This window comes from Tripterygium wilfordii, chromosome 7 (assembly GCF_013401445.1).
Source record: "Tripterygium wilfordii isolate XIE 37 chromosome 7, ASM1340144v1, whole genome shotgun sequence".
Classification (NCBI taxonomy): Eukaryota; Viridiplantae; Streptophyta; class Magnoliopsida; order Celastrales; family Celastraceae; genus Tripterygium; species Tripterygium wilfordii.
Window position 1 is genome coordinate 14,964,847 of NC_052238.1, and position 17,521 is coordinate 14,982,367.

The 17,521-nt window shown below is 37.3% G+C and overlaps 3 protein-coding genes across 3 annotated transcripts; all 3 read left to right on the forward strand.

The window, feature by feature from the left end:
- Positions 1-562: 562 nt before the first annotated feature.
- Positions 563-6,676, forward strand: LOC120001437 (probable N-acetyl-gamma-glutamyl-phosphate reductase, chloroplastic). Its single transcript, XM_038849770.1, has 15 exons — positions 563-848; positions 1,296-1,416; positions 1,540-1,713; positions 2,029-2,139; positions 2,296-2,382; positions 2,497-2,547; positions 2,650-2,721; positions 3,166-3,285; positions 4,040-4,100; positions 4,205-4,285; positions 4,613-4,692; positions 4,792-4,881; positions 5,366-5,494; positions 5,597-5,732; positions 6,367-6,676. Exons 2-14 carry the CDS (start codon positions 1,363-1,365, stop codon positions 5,702-5,704), a joined length of 1,218 nt encoding a protein of 405 aa, XP_038705698.1. The 5' UTR covers positions 563-848; positions 1,296-1,362; the 3' UTR covers positions 5,705-5,732; positions 6,367-6,676.
- Positions 6,677-8,126: 1,450 nt separating this feature from the next.
- On the forward strand, positions 8,127-10,969 carry LOC120001568. Its single transcript, XM_038849948.1, has 3 exons — positions 8,127-8,387; positions 9,616-10,044; positions 10,542-10,969. The coding sequence occupies exons 1-3, from the start codon at positions 8,289-8,291 to the stop codon at positions 10,716-10,718; spliced, it is 705 nt and encodes a 234-aa protein (XP_038705876.1). The 5' UTR covers positions 8,127-8,288; the 3' UTR covers positions 10,719-10,969.
- Positions 10,970-12,204: 1,235 nt separating this feature from the next.
- Positions 12,205-16,995, forward strand: LOC120002933 (far upstream element-binding protein 1-like). The gene is made up of 7 exons (XM_038851790.1): positions 12,205-12,508; positions 13,057-13,133; positions 13,221-13,406; positions 13,498-13,590; positions 13,680-13,751; positions 15,129-15,245; positions 15,933-16,995. Exons 1-7 carry the CDS (start codon positions 12,307-12,309, stop codon positions 16,731-16,733), a joined length of 1,548 nt encoding a protein of 515 aa, XP_038707718.1. The 5' UTR covers positions 12,205-12,306; the 3' UTR covers positions 16,734-16,995.
- The last annotated feature ends 526 nt before the right edge of the window (positions 16,996-17,521 follow it).

Consider the following 17,521-nt stretch of genomic DNA (forward strand, 5'->3'; position numbering starts at 1 on the left):
GGGTTTTAATATAGATTCTCCCTTTTCATTTTTAGGTAATTGAATAGTGATTATATAAATGTAGCAATTACCTAAAATAGGTAATGTTTAGGTACAATATTTTTTAATTAATTTTCTATATTTGTTCTCTAAAATAGAGAAAGAATTATGTTTAGGTAATGTGAGGTGGATGCTCTTATAACTCTTCTCCCTCCCGCTTTCTCATTCTCTAAGAACTTCTCTCTTTATTTCCAAGCTTCCGACATCATGCCAATTTTAACCCTTGTTCCACATCTCCCCGGGAACAAATAAAATCCAGTCTCAAAAACACTGGTACGTTAACAGTTAGTTTTTATGTTTTCAGTTTTAAGTGTTCAACGAATCAAGTTTCAATTTTATATTTTCATTTTATGTTTTATGTTTTTGTTTTCAAATTTTTTATAAGTGATACCAAACACAACCTTAACAGTTAATAACTTAATACTGTTGTAAAAGATTAAACCTATTAATCTAAATATCTAATACGTAACATATAACATTAATATAATACATATCAGTTATTCTTATTAGTTGAGTTGAAAATTGAAAGTCGAAGTCGCAGACTCGGACTCAGCCACTCACTCAGAGACCTAAACCTAAATCGACCCAGACGACTGACGAGCGACGGCGTACCCTAAATCGACATTCCGGCAACGCTGTTCAGTGTCCACACTCCACAGACTACTCCGGTACTCCCATTGTCCCGACTCCTGCCTCCCAGTCCCAGCCCTAAATCGATTTCCGTGGTCGTAAAGAGAACTCAAGAAGAAGAAGAAGAATAAGGCAATCTGACATTCGACGGACCCTGTTCGTCTCTCTCAGCCTCTCAGGTAAGCTTTGGCTCTCTGTCTTTCATGTCTTTGATGAATGACAGGCTGAGATTCTGAGATTATTTATGTTTTTGTAATGCTATTCTACTACTGATGAGTGATCAACGATGGTGATGATGATGATGATGGTCCTTTTTGAGACTTGGAGTACTTTTGTTTGAAGTGTTTTAGTAACAGGTTGCACTTTGCAGTCTGGGGTAAAAAAGACAGTCGGGTATACCTGTCAACCGACCCGAAAAGTCGGTTGCCAACCGACACCCCACCCAAAAGATCGGGTCGATAATGTTTTTCAGATTTGGACAAAGCGGGTTGGTCGGGTGGGTTACATTATCGCCTGATGATGAACCGAGCCGACCCAATCCCATTCCCTATTAACGCATTACTCGGCTGCTCAGTGCTGACCATGACATAAAGTTTATGCATGTATGTATTTATTTATATTTACAGTGATTTCGGACAGCCGGAGCTTGCAGTCTATTTTTAATTTTCCATAATTCTATTGGAAGAGTAAAAAATGAGCGCCGCAACTTTCAGTTCGATATGCTTCGACCGAGGATCTGCGTGGAAGGTTTGCGTTCTGTCTACCTGTCTGTTTGTTTCCATGGAAAATTAGAGAAAAAAAATTGTAATTAAGCCGAACAAATTAGATATACAGATCCAAATTTATTGTATTTTCGTTGAACTTCATCAGAGATTCCCGAAAGTTTCGAACTTGAATCACCCAAACGGACGGAACCTGTGCATTAGAGGATCATCGTCGGGACTGTCACCGAACTCCTTGCAGGTTGCTAATACGAATGGTGCGAAACTCGAAAAGGAAGTTCGTGTAGCTATTCTCGGTGCTAGCGGTTACACTGGCGCAGAGGTTGGTGTTCAGTTTCTGTTTTTTTTTTTCCCTAAACTATTAATGGGAATGCGTTTTTAAGGTAGAAAAATTCGTTCTTTGATCTCAAAAGAGATTAATAAGGGTAAACGATGAGGATGCTAGTTTTGTTGGTCTTAGATGGTTTCAGTGGAGACATTAATGCACATTTGAATGAAGGACATGGATAGTACTATTCCATAATCTCTACTTAAGTTGTAAAGGGTGCAATTTATGTTGACTGGGGGGTTGTAGATGCAGTGATTTATATGAAATGTCTTTTCCAGTTAAGATTGGGTGATCCTTTATCTTTTGCAGATTGTTCGACTCCTTGCAAATCATCCATTCTTTGGCGTCAGTTTGATGACTGCTGATAGAAATGCTGGCAAGTCAATTGCAGCAGTTTTTCCTCATTTGGCAACAGAAAATGTGAGTGATCCTGTGTGACTATTGTAGGGTCTTTTTTATTATGTGATCTGGTTGGTTATAATGATATATAGTTCAAGTTGTTTGATGGGTACCTGGTCTGAAACATCACGATTTTCTCCTTCAACAGTAATGTCTGAAAGTCCTTTGTATTTGCAGAATCTTCCTGATACGGTATCTATCAGTGATGCAAATTTTTCTGATGTGGATGCTGTTTTTTGTTGTCTGCCTCATGGGACAACGCAGGTTTGTTCCTTTTCTAGTTCATCTTTGTGTAACTTAAATTCAGAATGCATATGAACTAGAGAAAGTGAGTTTCTCTTTCTTCTGAGTTGATTAAGTTTTTTTTTTTATTTGCAGGAAATTATTAAAGGACTTCCTAGGAGCTTAAAGATTGTTGATCTTTCTGCTGTATGCTTTGAGTGCACTCTCACTTTTTTGCATTGAGTTGTGGCTTCCACTGTAATTTATATATTCACTATTTTTTTAATGAGCATCATCTGATGATTTCAGGACTTCCGGTTGCGTGATATTTCTGAATATGAACAATGGTATGGTCAACCACACAAAGCACCAGAATTGCAGGTAAGCACACCCGCATGAAAAAAAAGAAATAAACTTTTGGTGCTATATAAACGTTTAAACTAACTGCAAACATGACCGTCTCTTTAAAATGTGAGGCTATTCCTGCCTGAGTTGTGAGTACCCCAATCCTGCAACTCCTTCATAATGTGAAGAATTTCCTCTGTCCCAAAACTTGTGGTCTATCTTTTAATTATTATATGTAGAGATGATGTTGTACTGAATTATCAGTTATATATACACTAGATATCGGAAAGAATCAACTATCTCCATCTCTATCCATGTCTAAATACATCAAAGGCTCACATCAAAGGATCTTATCTTATACTGCTATCTACTTAGATGGAACTGTTGAATTGTTCTCGTTAAAAGGTCATTTATTGACTTTCAAATTGACTCATTCACAATTTCATATGTGAAATCAGCTTTTTTTACATCTGAATCCAGGAAGAGGCTGTATATGGTTTGACAGAGATATTCAGGGAGGAGATTGGAAATGCACGCTTGGTTGCCAACCCTGGTTGTTACCCAACTTCTGTTCAACTACCTCTGATTCCATTGATAAAGGTTTGTGTTCAGGCAGTATATTTTGATTTTTTTTTATTTGTCTTCAGAAGCGAGAGGAATCATTCTCCTTTTGCATTCTGTTTTATTTTGGTTTTTAAATTGGGCTTATTAGCCAATGAGTCAAATATTGATGTACAAGCAACCAAAGAAAAATTGAAGTCAAATAAACATAACAAATAACAAGTGATTTTGTGGGGGTTGTGCTGGGGTACAATACTACAATGTTGGAAAGAGTGGTTATTTATGTTTACTATGAGGGTCATTCGTGATCTATTATATTTAACAACGTAAACAAAACAGAGTAGAGGGAAACTGGAGAAAGAGATAAAAAGAATCTAGTGATAAATGATGAGTATAAATAAATAAATAATAAAAAAAAGAATCTAGTGATGAATGATGTGTACAAATAAATAAAAATTTTGCTTCCTTCAACCCTTGTTCATGATATTGGCACCTGAGTTGGATTATACTTGATCTTGTAATTTAGCATTTTGCTGGTGTAGCTATCCTCTAACCTTGGCTTATCATCACATCAGATCCTTTTGTGCGATATATAGCATAAATAATCACATTTTGTGATGTATGAATAGTTTGATCATGGGGATGAAGTGATCCAAATACGACCTCTTTGTCAATTGGTGTAGCAGTCTTGTGACTTGTTTTATGTGTTTCTGGCTTATTGCTATGCTGATATTATAAGGTTGAAGAGTCTCTTCCTCTACTCTTAACTCTTCCTTTTGGCTTTGGCACGCAGGCTAATCTCATTGAAGACAGAAACATTATCATAGACGCAAAATCTGGAGTGAGCGGGGCAGGTTATAATACAGTTTATTGAATCTTCTTGAATATAACCCGTGATAATCATATCATGCTAGTTGCATGATTTCTTCAGTACCATCTGATGTCTTTCATGATGCAGGACGTGGTGCTAAGGTGGACAATCTGTACACTGAGATAGCTGAGGGCATTAAGTCTTATGGCATTACAAGCCATCGTCATGGTAATTTTCCAACTATAGAAACATAGACTTGTTCATCTGGTGTCTATCACTAGGTTTTTAATGAGATGTGGAAAAGGAGCGATCCTTGCCACTTAAAATTTTAGTTCTGTAGTTCAAATTATGTGTTCTCTTCCATTTTGATTACTTCACTTTCCCTGATGTGCTAGATAATTCATTTTGTTAATGAAATATGCTAGCTTGTGGTACTGAATCTTTTATTTTTGTGACTTCTTCATTTGAAGAAATATTTACAAACATATTATTTTGTATGCATAACCAGTGGTTTTAACCTGGGTCAGTAATAGGAAGTCCATTTTTGAACTGCAGTCCCAGAAATTGAACAAGGACTATCTGATGCTTCTCATTCAAAGATAACTGTCAGTTTCACCCCTCACTTGATGCCAATGGTAACTTGTCTACTCAAATGTTTTTTGTGCTTAGTATTCTCCTTATCTTCTCTTTGCTTATAAATGAAATAAGCATCGACTTTATCCATTGTCATCTAGAGTCGTGGCATGCAATCAACTATATATGTGGAAATGGTGCCAGGAGTGACAACTGAGGATTTGTACCAGCAGTTGAAGAATTCCTATGAGGTGTGTTTTTACGTTTCCAATATGCCGTTCACTTGTTTTACTCATTGCCGAAGGTTGATACATTGCTACTCACAATGATCATAACTACAATAAAATCAACAGTTTTCAGTAGGATTCTAGGTATCTGCATTCATGCTTGCCTATGCTAATATTCAGTTATTCTTGAATTAGAATATGCAATATTTATAACATCCTGATTATTGTAATCGTTCAGATACCTGATAATTAGATCGTAGTAATACTGTTCGCATAATGTAAATGAATTGTGGCCTTTGACTAGATATCTTTTTTCCTATTGCTCGTGGGGCAGTTTATGAGACCGTGAATGGCCTTTCCTCATCTACTTTGGTTATTTGGGGCAAGGTTCTAGGGACTGTAGTTGTGATTGACTCCAAGCATAAATTGCCTTTTGGTCAACGTAATTAGTTCATTTTCTTTTTGTTTATGGATGCCTTATTGGTTCTTCGTTTTAAATTCATTCCAGGATGAAGAATTTGTAGTTTTGCTAGACAAAGGGGTTGTCCCTCGTACAAATGCAATTCGAGGTTCAAATTATTGTTTTCTGAATGTCTTCCCTGATCGAATTCCTGGAAGAGCAATAATTATATCAGTTGTATGTGTAAATTCTTTTATCCTTTGGCTAATCTCCGTTCGTAATTCAATCATACTCACAATTTTTGTGACTTCTATCTAAGCTCTTTAAACTTTGATGCAGATTGATAATCTTGTGAAGGGAGCTTCTGGTCAAGCTCTGCAAAATCTGAATGTTATGATGGGATTTCCGGAAAATACAGGACTTCGCTTACCGCCCATGTTTCCTTGACAGATTCTTTTCCTCCAACTCCGATTGAGTAAGCACACAGCTCAGGTCTATTTATGAACCTTCTTTGGCAAGTTAAATGATCAAAACATCATATTTTATTGTGCAAGCATGAGTTTGCATCTAATGTTTATGGTATTTTCCCCCTGTAATGGATCCTGTTCTTATGTTTCTTCGGCTACAATGATGGTTTACATGACTTCATGCTGTAGCATGTATATATGCTTTCTTCAATTTACATCTGGCTATCATACATTCTCTCCCACAGCCTCTTTCCTCCTTTTTTTTGGCCTATTTCAGTACCTCAACTTTTTTGTGATTTGGCAGGATCAAGTTTTTTTTTTCTCAAAATTTAAACATTCATCATGGAATTTTCTTCCAAAGTTATTGCTATATATCGTAGCATGCTCCTTTTACATTAACAAAGGAAGGCCTGGGCCTTGGTAGTATGCCTGTAGGAGTTGCTCCCCTAGAAATGTGTGCTTGTGATATCTGCCTCGTGTAGGTTGCAGCCTGCATTGCTCAGAGCCAGCACTTTGGTGTTGGGGATGGTCATTTATAAATCGTATTCTCTTTTGACTGTTATGCACAGAACCTCATCCCGTTCGCATCATTTGGTAAACTCTGCAGCAGCACTAACTAATGTAGTTTTTCACTGGGTGCAGATAATTACGGAGCAGCATTCTTGTTTTTCAAATAAGCTCTCGCATCGTCTTGGGTATCTCTTTGATGGATGCTGTTGTTGTACGATTTATTAGAAATATGTATCAGACTTGGCAGAAATTTATCATTTCTTGTAATAAGAAATGATTTTGAAAGTAGAGGAATTGCTTCTATCGTCGGGAAAGAATGTTCGCACTAGAAGTAGGTAAAGGCTGAGGCTTTAGAACTCATCGCAGAGGGTACAATCCATAAAAATTTTGGTGGTAGCCTCTCTTTGTATGATAATCAAGTTGTTTGATGCCTTGCAACATATTTATGTGTCTAGAAATGTTTAAATTTTGTGCCGCAAATAGAGACCGCTAAGGGCTTCTTGGATCAAGTGACGTTATAACCAATAGGGAGAGAGATCCCACTTCATGCACATGAGATCATGGGCTCTACGTGTCTCATATGATGCACATGAAGATTGGGTTTGTTTTGCATGTTCTTACAATTTTTTATGGAACATTTTCTAGTGTTTGACCTAGTAAGGTTGAGAATCAGCAAGGTCTGCTAACATTGATCAAACTACATTACAGGAGGTAAATCTCAAAACTTTTAAGCCAAACCATAAGGGTGACCTTAAAAGCACCCTAACCACGAAGAGAGAGTATATTCAAACCTCTTCCTTAACCAATATCAAAAAAGAAATGGTTCCGTTTGGTAGAGCGGTTGTGTTGATTTTTAACGTTAACGGTTAATCTGTGAAAAATAAGTTGAGCTTAAAGCTGTGAAATAATCTGTGAGGTGTTTGGCGAAACCAAAAGTTGTTTATAACTTATAAGTTGTACTGAATTGGGCATTGTTTAGTTATTTGTCAAATAAATGAGTTCTCATTTTTAGAACACCATATGAGAATTTAGTGTCAAAGACAACATCCAAGCAAGTTTTTCTTTATAAAAAAACAAAAACCCAAAACTACAAAGATGGTTACATAGAAGCTCGTTCAATGAAATCTAACTGCAAATGAGCAAACTACATAGTATTCGCGGGGAGCTATGCTTTCCGTGACAGAGTAGGTAACTTCTTCACCGAACAAGTAACTAAACTCTGAAGAACTTATATTGCGTTCGTCGGACGGCGAAGAAAGACAACACTAAGTGGGTATGATCCGGTTGGTTCCGATGAGACGGAGAGATGAGCTGGTGCAGATCGATTTGAGCTTTGGTGCCGATGAGATGGAGCGATGGTGCAGATCGTGTCGATTTGAGAACACAACGCCAAACACGAATGCCCTTTTCCGTTTAAGCTCTAAAATAATCTTCAATTTGAAGATTATTTTTTACACCAATAAAGCTAGCGGTTTGAGGATATTACCGCTAGCTTATACGAGGTGTTTGGTGAAGCGTTGGATCAAAGCGGGACAACTAGATTATAAGCTTTCCTCAAGGCTTCACCAAGCACATACATTATATGAACAGGATATATCCTTACATACAAAAAAGAATTATCATTTTCTTCGTGATGCAATTGTCATAATTCCATTTCATTTATACTTTTTATAGAGCTCATCTATAATGCCAACAAATAGTTTGTTTCTCATTGGAATTGAATATTGGACACACATATATCTAATTCTGTCGATTATCAATCGAGTCATCGCTAGTTGGTGTTGTTCTAGAGGAAAATGTTGGTTTATATATATGAAAAAGATTTTTAAAATTACAATAGTGGGTTCCAGAAAAGTATATCAATTAAATTAAGGTATGTTCAAAAATAAAATAAAATCAGTTCATGTGTCGGGTCGCCCGTTAAACCCTCCGGTGAAGGGGTTTCAGAGGATCTTATCCTTGTAAAATTCGTCCGAGACACTTCGGTCGGTGCGAGACGACGATCTCCTCAAAGGTTGGCTAGGTTGTCCCAAAAAATAGGTTTTTCAGCAGAAATGGCATTCTCATATCCCTCTCACTCGTTATCTGCTTCCACCCGCCATCGAATCTCCACTGAAATGACTCTGCCGAGCATAAAATCTCTTGCACCCCAGGTAAACTTAATTTTGTCTTTAATTCTGCTTCTCGTTCGTTTATGGCATATGGGGGCTGAGTTTGCTGGTATGTTACTTAGAGTCTAGACGGTATCTCTTTGTTGAGAAATGGGTTTCTTTTTTGTGGGTGTGTTTTCTTTATGGAGATTATTGGTGCTTTATTTTGTTTTTTCTGCGAGTCTATGAAAATATTCGTTATTATTACAAAGACCTCAAAAACAATCAAGCTTGTTGCTTGATGGAAACTCTTTTAAGTTTTTCCAAAATCAAGGACTGCTGCTTCCTCTCTTTTTTAAAGTGTATTCTGTTCCACAGAGCAGTTTGCATTGTTGGTCTTTGTTCTGTTGGCAGTGAAGTTTTTCTGCCTCATTTTACATTTTGGTCTCATTTACTTCAAACTCATTTCATTGCATTTATAGTTTATGTAACACCTACTCTTACAGATTGCTGGGAAGTCATTAGGGATTAGAATTTGGAAATTTCAGCCACAATGGGGTTCCTCCTGTATGTGTGGTTATAACAATTTTCTGGAGGTGATAGAGGAGTGAATGAGCCTGTGCACATGATCCTTTGTTTTGTATTTAAAATAATAAATTATTTAAAATAATAACTCCAGTTCCTTTTGCATCTCTGCAAACTCGTGGTAGCAGTGAAAATTCCTTCAGTTCTAGTAAGCAATATATAATGGAATGTCAGCTTTCTGGAACACTCTTGTCTCACAGTAATTAGGTCCATACTGTTGCATTTTCCCTGACTCATTTCCTTTTCTTTTCCTTTAAAAGGTTAAGGTAGTACAAAAGCTTTATTGAGTTAGTAAGATATCCCCCACAGCTTGGCCTAGAGCTTGGGGTGCGGAGTTTTGTCCAATCTGGTCCAACCTAGGCCGGGTTCTGACCCAAAAAAAAAAAGAAAAAGAAAGAAACCATGGCTAAGTGATATCCCACTAGAAGTGATCATAAACAAAACAACATTGATTTAGTAAGGTACGGCCAACAACTTGACCAAGTGATATGTAACTAGAAGCATTATTGAGTTCCTTGCATGCCTAAACTCAAGAAACTACTAGAAACGCGTATCCACATTCAACAAAAAGGTATGTGTTTCTAGCTGTTGCTCAAGCTCGTGCATGCAAGTACATTTTTTATCTTTGTTGATCTTTTGACTTTTGATAATCATATATGTCTGTTATCCTTTTCATCAATTGTTTGTATATTTTTTGAAATTGTAGAGACAATGGCCACAATACTTTGCATACACCTGCTATTCGAGCATGAAGCTTAACAGGTTATTTCAGAATACTAGGCCAAAGATTCCTTGTGCGATAAATATGGCTGCTGGACATTCAGGTGACCCTGAAAAGGTGAATTTGGACCATCTAATGGACAAGGCGAGAGATTTGTGGGATAGATCACCTCAGCCAGTCAAGAGCTTTCCATGGAGCAGAGTACTTGAGAACTTCATTCAACTATTAGTTGGTCTTGTCGCAGCAGTTGTCAAATATTTATGCGTTCCTGTACTGGGAGTTTCCATGCTTAGCGAAATGTCCTACTGTGCTCATGAAAAGAAGTTATCTTTTATTCCTTTGCCCCTACTCATCGGTGTTGCTGTGGCTTGGATCCTAAAAGAAACTGCCCTGGAACTCTCACCATTTCTGAAGGTTGAAATACATATATTAAAATTGCATTAGCTATTCATGAAATTTAAGATACTAGTTTAGTAGTCCATGAATGAGGACGATCGATGAGGATTTGCTGACGTTTGTGCATATTGTGGTATATGACATCGTCTTGATTTTCCTAATAGGTCCATATATAGATAAAGAATCATGGTCCTTCTCGATCACATACTTCTCTTCCATATGATGGGCCTGAAATATAAGTTCTCCCATATGATTCAAATATTGATAGTGACTATATAATGCTCTCTCTAGATCATCTATATTTTAATTTTTGAAACTCCTTTGCCATAGACTGAATGTTCCTCCAATATCGTGGCATTGGTGATCCAAATACTCCACTGATGCCAAAGTCAATTGGAGCCTTTTCCACCTTCATTGGGTCAATCGGTCCTTTATGGATTGAGAAATGGAAACACTTTTCTCTATGTGTTTGGCTTTCTTTTTCCAGGTGGCTTATTATTTGGTTTGATTGACAGGATGCAGAAGTTCCCTGGCATCTACTCATCGTTGCAATATTCTTCGCATTGCTCAAATTGCCAGGCCCATATTACCCATATTGGGGGCGAATATTTATACCTCACTTTGCAAATGGAGTATTGTTGAGGACCCTGTGGTTTGTTTTCCAGTGGAACAGAAAGCCTGGAAGGAAATGAAGGACAGATGTTGTGGCAGAGATCATTAGTTGGTAGTCACCCTTTAGCCATACGAGGTATAACTTCACCCCATGAAACTCAATGACCATGTACTTTAGCATCTGGCACTTGAGGGATGAGCACACTGAATTTTTACTGTTTTGGCGGTGTTTTGTACCGAAACAAGCCAAATTATTTTTGTAGCCAGTTGCTATTTGTTTCTTGTTGAGACACATTTATTTTATTCATTTCCTTTATTTATGCCGCTTTGAGAAGCTTGTCCAGTTATGCTTAGTCTTTCTTCAGTTGCATCTGTGTTTCATTTTATTGCACGCTCTTCGATCATCTAGCTCATGTTTTCCAAATGGTTGCTGCAATTTTTTTCTAGCCACACAGCTCAACTTGCATTTACATATATGTGTTGTTGTTGCGCTCCTTAGCGCTGGGAGTTTGTAGCCCAGAGAATGAAAATGTTTATTGGAAAACAGCTAGTGTATATGCATATTGGCCAAGTTGTGGGTATATAGATGATCATTAAGTTTGAAAAGTGACCCTTTTGAGTAGTAAGAGTGGCTTCTTATTGTAGCATTGCTTCCTGTTGGACTTGAGCTTTTGCACCTATCATGTTCATTCACTTGGGTCTGCATTCCTTGATATGGTAAATGTGCATTTCTGTTGCTGTTTATGGGATCTTTTTATTAGGCATGGCCTATCCTTGGAAGGGCTTCGCCTGACTAATAATAACAAATGCAGTCACTAAAGAGAACAAAAGCAGGATAATTGGCCATCAAAAAGACCTTATTGAGTTGGAAGCTTATACAAACCAAGGAATGTTCATGCCACAGGGAATTATGTTTGTAGTTGAATCGAACCTTGAATTATGGAAATTCTTTTTCATTCAATCATGATTGAAGTGTCAAATTCTAGTTTCTTTTTCTTTTTTTTCTAAATAAAAGTAGAAGGGAAGGTGTAATTTATATTTTACAAGCCTTAACGTATACCGGTTCATCAGCTGAAGAAAAGACTAAACAGACATGTCATACTTCAAAAATTTGTTAGTTATATCCTTTATGATGATACGGTAATTCTATTCTTTTTTACGTATGACATCGCCATTATCTTTGGAAACATGTACTAATTCAAAAGTTAATTTGAAAGTCATATTCCGACCCAAATATTTTCAATATACCATAATAATCAATGAATGACAAGTACTTTTTCCCGAGAAAGTAATCAAAAAAGAAAGAAGATAAGTTATTCTGTAAAATGATTTTTGGTCTTATAAAAAGTGGAATTTGTGCTTGTGAAAATTATCAAGGAATCGGAGATGAATAAGATAACCTAAATTTTTGTGAATAATGTGGAGTCAGAATTTGTTAATTCCAATGACATTTGCCCTTTAGTCTTGAATTAGGTTGCCCTCTTAGTCCGGGTCCGGGTCCGGGTCCGGCGGCCTGTTTATTAAACGGCCCCGTTTATGAGATGCAAAATATGTCAAAGTATTAAAACTTCCCTCCTCCGGCCTCTGCAGCTCTGGTCTACTTTCCAAGTTTTCATTTCTGTGTCTCTCTCGGCGACACAGAGTGAGGCGGAGACCGATTCCACCGTCATGAGTGAACACGAAGAGACCATTGGGGCTGAAAATGATAGTAGCAAGCGTAAGCTCGAAGACAGTATTCAGGTTGCCAAGCAGAGAGCACAAGAACTCGCCTCCCGACTCGTCACCGACGCTGAGTCCAAGCGTCCTCGACTCAGCGACTCCCCTGACCCCTCGCCTCTCCCAGCTCCCATCCCTGCCCCTTCTTACCCTGGTAATGCCTTAATTTACTTCAAATCAGTCCTCACGTTTTTTTAGGGTTTTAACTTGTCCTTACAATGCTATATACGTTCAAGAACTAAAAGAAAACGTGCTTATGTGTATGTGTTTTTTTTTTGCTAGACTTCTGTACAATTCGTGTGATATCAGTATTCTGTTATTTGAATAGAAGTCTTGTATTGCTAGAAATTTCATGTAAAAGGATAATAAGAAGGGATGATGGGAACATTCTTTTAGGATAATCAAACTTATTTTCCGGGAAAAAATGATAGATCATCCTCTGAATCAAGAAATAGCTTCTTTTCTTTTCTCCTTGCTGATTGTGGCTTGTTTCTGAAGTTCATAATTAGGATATTCTCAAAAAAAGAAACCTCAAGTACATATTATGCTGCTATCTTCCTTTTCACACTTTGCATGATAGATAGATAGCTTAGACCTGCAATTTTCATTCTCGCTATCATTTGAAGTGTTGTTTTATGTGAAATTTTTTTAGTGAATGATTGTTGTCAAGTCAACTAATGATCGATTCTCTATCTACCTCAGTTTCTTATGCTGCTCCGCCAAGTCAGTATACAAGTTTACAAGGCACAACTAAGAAAATCTCTATTCCAAATGGAAAGGTAGGTGGTTTTTTTCTTCATTGCTTCTTAATCCTGTGTAAGACTATAAGACGGAAAACATACTTGTTTCACACTGTCTATCCTCAGGTTGGCGTGGTTATAGGGAAAGGAGGAGAAACTATAAACTACCTTCAACTTCAGTCAGGAGCTAAAATCCAAATAGCAAAGGACTCAGAAGTTGATCCTCATTCACTGACAAGGGATGTAGAACTGATGGGTACTTCAGAACAAATTAGTAGGGCAGAACAGTTAATCAATGATGTAATTGCGGGGGTAAGATTATGTTCAACATTGTGCATCAATGGTATTGTTATTTCAAAATAAATTGTTCTATTTCCATTGTAACCGTTTGTTTTTACAACAGGCAGATGCTGGGGGTTCTGCTTCCTCTACTCAGGGTTTGAATTCAATGCAACCTGGAGCTAACCAGTTCGCAATGAAAGTTCCTAACAACAGGGTAATTATGCCACCATGGTTTTTAAAATGTTGAGGCAGATATGTGGCTAGTGATCCTATTAATTTAATGCACTAATGCTGTGGTTTCAGGTTGCTTTGCTCATTGGCAAGGGTGGTGAGACTATAAAGACTATACAAAGCAGGTCAGGTGCTCGTATGCAGGTGTGTATTATGGAAATAAAGCCAGAAAGCTAAAGTAGGGAACTGTCGTGAGCTTCTTCTTCCTTTCATTGTGGTTGTTGTTTGATTGGAAACTATTGTGATAATTTTATCAGATTCTTAGTACATTAGTATAAGCTCATCAGTTCTGCTTCTTTATTTTGAAAAACTTAGTCCTAAGTACTCAAAGTGGCATTATTTGATTCTTATATGTATTACTTTGCTGACTCTTGTGCATTGCAAACACTGAATTTAGTTTCTGGAAAGCCTAGAAGAAGCATAAACTGTTGCCCTAGTTCGAGATTTCTACTTGGTGAAATTCTATTTATCAGATTCTTTGGCCTCTATTTCTGGATGAGGCTTCTATTTGCTGTTGAAGAACACCAAATTGATTGACATTGATACTTGCCAGTATATAACAAATGGTTTTCTCTCTGACCCATCATGTTTGCTTGGATCACCATTATTTTTGAAGTTATCATATGGATGAAAAAATTAAATTATGTTACAGTATTCAACTGAACGGTTCTGGTACTTGAATCAAATTTCCTTTTGAAGCTTAATGGAAATCACATTTTCAAGCATTGGAATATCCATGCTTTGATTTGTCGTAAAATTCTATTGTGATTGGAAATGGTTAACTTCATAGTTCACTAGGGAAAATGTCAGAAATCAGTATTTCTGAATATATACAATGTTGCATGATCAGGATGGACATTTCTTAACGTATCGGAGGCTGATGATTCCAGCACTTCCTTGTCCCCTTTGAATTTTCTGATGACTGAGTCGTACAATATCCAGTGGTCGTTTAATTCTTTACTGTTGCATTGGTTGTGAAATTTTTAAGCAAGATATTAACCTTTTTGGTGAAGTTACTGCATTATGTTCATTCTTACATTTTTATATTTTATATGAATTTGGTTAGTATGTTTGCAATGGAAGAATATGAAATTGACCATCGTAGCTTTGAGTGAATTATTCCCAATTTCCATTTATTCTACATTGCATTGGATTCACACAAAAATTGTCTGCTATCGATTAAATAATCATAGTTTATGAGTAATAAAAAACAATCAATATGTGGCTTTGTTGTTTTGGATGATGATGATAATGATCTCTTTGTATCACATTCTTTCATTTCGATCTCAAACTCAAATGCAAATGAATGTAGGCACTTTGCTCATCACTAGGGACTCTTTTATTTCAACAGTTATTGATAACATTGTTTCCTCTTTCCTATATACCTCTATTTTGTGTAATTGAATCGCATGATGGAATTACACCATTAATGTCCATGTCTTTAAATTTTTACTGTATAACACGTATATCATTTGCATTAGGTTCGCTTGAAAGTGATATTTCATTTGTTTCTTTGTTAAGATTATCCCCCTACGCCTCCCTCCTGGTGACACATCAACAGAGAGAACAGTATATATAAATGGTTCAGATGAGCAGATTGAGGCAGCTAAAGAATTGGTTGATGAAATTATTAGTGGGGTAAGTCGAGTGTTACAAGTGAAACTTCAATACAGTGTGTTACTTGAGTTGCTCGCAATTGATACAGCTTAGGAACTATGGAAATGTTTTCATTCTATCCCATGCCATGTACAATTGTACCATTTTTAGGAGACGGTTTCTTCTTAAAGCTGATTTTTCTATTATTTGTTTAATATTGTTTCCTACTTGCCCTGATTTTGAAATTGTAAGAGTAGTTCCGGAAATTGGTTTGTTGGAGGTGCTCTATGGGTCCTTTACTTTGATATATTGTAATATGAAATGGATACTAAGTTCATCACTTATTTCCCAGTAACCATGAGTTCTTGTCAACAGGAAATCTCCAGATATAGAAGTTGGCTTCTTATTGGATAACCTGGTACCTATGCCTTCTTGGAGGTGCTTGTGGTGCAGCACCACCAGCTGTGTGTGTGTGTGTTTTTTTTGGACCAATGAAGGTCTTTCCTTTCTGCAATCTACTTTACTATCTGTGCATGTTATCTGGTTCAAAAATTTGTGTTCGCTTTCTTCAAGCGTCCATCAAATGTTTTCCTTATTCCTTAACGTGTGCCTTAAAATTGGTGTACCCATTTCTATTTGCAGACTTCTACTTTGTAATTTTTTCGAACTGTTTCTTGATCATCGTGGGTGTTCTTTATTTAATGACTGCAGTTTGTTATCTATATGCAGAAACGAATCACTAATACATATGGACCTAGCAGCTACATGCAACCAGCATACCCTCCTCCCAGTAATGTGGTCTCACAAGGACAATTTGGACAACCTGGCGCACAACAGCAGCCACAATATGGATACACACAACCTGACGCACAGTTTACATCTCCATACTACAGTAACTATTCCCAACCACCAAGTGCTAGCCTGCCAAACCCATCAGCTGTCTCTCAAACAGCACCGCAGAGCACTGGATATGGTTACTATGGCCAACAGATTCCTGCAGTGTCGACTCCATTCAATCCCAGCTATAGTTACAGTCAGGCACCACCAGCTGAGGGCAGTGGTTATGATCAGGGCCACAGTCAGCCAACTTATGGGCTAAATGTCTCCAGTGGTACTCATGATCAGCAGGCAGCATATGCAGCTTCATTTTATGGACAAACTACTTCCTCGACTGATGGAGCAGTTTCCTTGCAGTCTAATAACCCGTCATATCCATATGCGCAGGCTTACAGTCAACCAACAGCTAACCTTCAGGCTGTATATTACGCTCCTTCCAGCTTCATGCATCCTCCACCTGCTCAAACAGGCTATGATCAAACTTACTCCCAGACAACTTATGGAGGTTCGCAAGGAGTCCCAGCCCCTCCACCCCAATCACAACCAGTTTATGGGCAAGGTGGATATACCATGCAGCCACCCCCTGCACCAGAAAATTACTATCAGGGTACAAATCATCCTGATTATGGGCAGCCACCAGCAGCACCAGAACCTTCAACTCAAGCTACTCAACCACCCTTGAACGGGTCTTGACGGCCATCAGTTGGTGCAGCTGAAATTGTCAGATGAAAATTTGAATCCAGGCCGTGATTCAACTTCTAGCCAAGGAATTGTTCATTCTGAAACCTGAATTTTGGCTGGTAGTTTTTGTTTAGTAAAAAATATTATTGGACATAGAATGTGAACCTAGGATATCTTCCCTTTTTGACAAGGGAGTAACTTACGAGCAGCCAACTCCCTTGGAATTGCAAATATATTTGCCACAAAAGGATTTGCAACATAATCATTTGGGTGCTAACATTGTGGTGACTATAGATTTGAAATATTTTATGAATTCTATTTTTAGTGGGAAAATTTTTTTTTTTGGTCACGTGTTGAATTTTCACTCAATTGTTATCAAATTGCAAATTATTGTAGGTGCGGGCTGAAGAGTTATAAAAAAAATAGAAAGGGCGACATGCTCTATTTTTCAGTGAAATTGTAGTAATTTTGACATGACATGGAAAGGGTCAAATATGCTCCGGTATTAATAGGTACTTCATCTTTATCATGTCTCATTGTTTGGGTTGAACGAGCTGATTAGTTTTAAACAATCTTTGAACTAGGAAAAAAAAAAGCGTTCGATTTATAAAATATTAAAAGAAAATTTCAGAAAATCACTGTAATTGTGATCGTAGTGTAGGATTTTGTCATTTAGAATTAGAAAATCCATAATATAAGTATTAGGATAATTTGTTGATTATAATAATCAAAACACAGAGCTTATTGGACGATGTAGGTTTCCTATTGTTCCTCAACGTAGTTATTAGTATTATTTATCT

What these genes read in the sequence shown, in the direction of transcription:
- LOC120001437 (XM_038849770.1), top strand. Translation starts at nt 1,363, where the DNA reads ATGAGCGCCGCAACTTTCAGTTCGATATGCTTCGACCGAGGATCTGCG. An exon ending in AGATTGTTGATCTTTCTGCT is followed by an intron (nt 2,548 to 2,649) that starts GTATGCTTTGAG and finishes TGATGATTTCAG; the next exon opens with GACTTCCGGTTGCGTGATAT. An exon ending in CATTACAAGCCATCGTCATG is followed by an intron (nt 4,286 to 4,612) that starts GTAATTTTCCAA and finishes TTTGAACTGCAG; the next exon opens with TCCCAGAAATTGAACAAGGA.
- LOC120001568 (XM_038849948.1), top strand. Translation starts at nt 8,289, where the DNA reads ATGGCATTCTCATATCCCTCTCACTCGTTATCTGCTTCCACCCGCCAT. An exon ending in TAAAATCTCTTGCACCCCAG is followed by an intron (nt 8,388 to 9,615) that starts GTAAACTTAATT and finishes TTGAAATTGTAG; the next exon opens with AGACAATGGCCACAATACTT. An exon ending in AACTCTCACCATTTCTGAAG is followed by an intron (nt 10,045 to 10,541) that starts GTTGAAATACAT and finishes TTTGATTGACAG; the next exon opens with GATGCAGAAGTTCCCTGGCA.
- LOC120002933 (XM_038851790.1), top strand. Translation starts at nt 12,307, where the DNA reads ATGAGTGAACACGAAGAGACCATTGGGGCTGAAAATGATAGTAGCAAG. An exon ending in TCTCTATTCCAAATGGAAAG is followed by an intron (nt 13,134 to 13,220) that starts GTAGGTGGTTTT and finishes GTCTATCCTCAG; the next exon opens with GTTGGCGTGGTTATAGGGAA. An exon ending in TTGATGAAATTATTAGTGGG is followed by an intron (nt 15,246 to 15,932) that starts GTAAGTCGAGTG and finishes ATCTATATGCAG; the next exon opens with AAACGAATCACTAATACATA.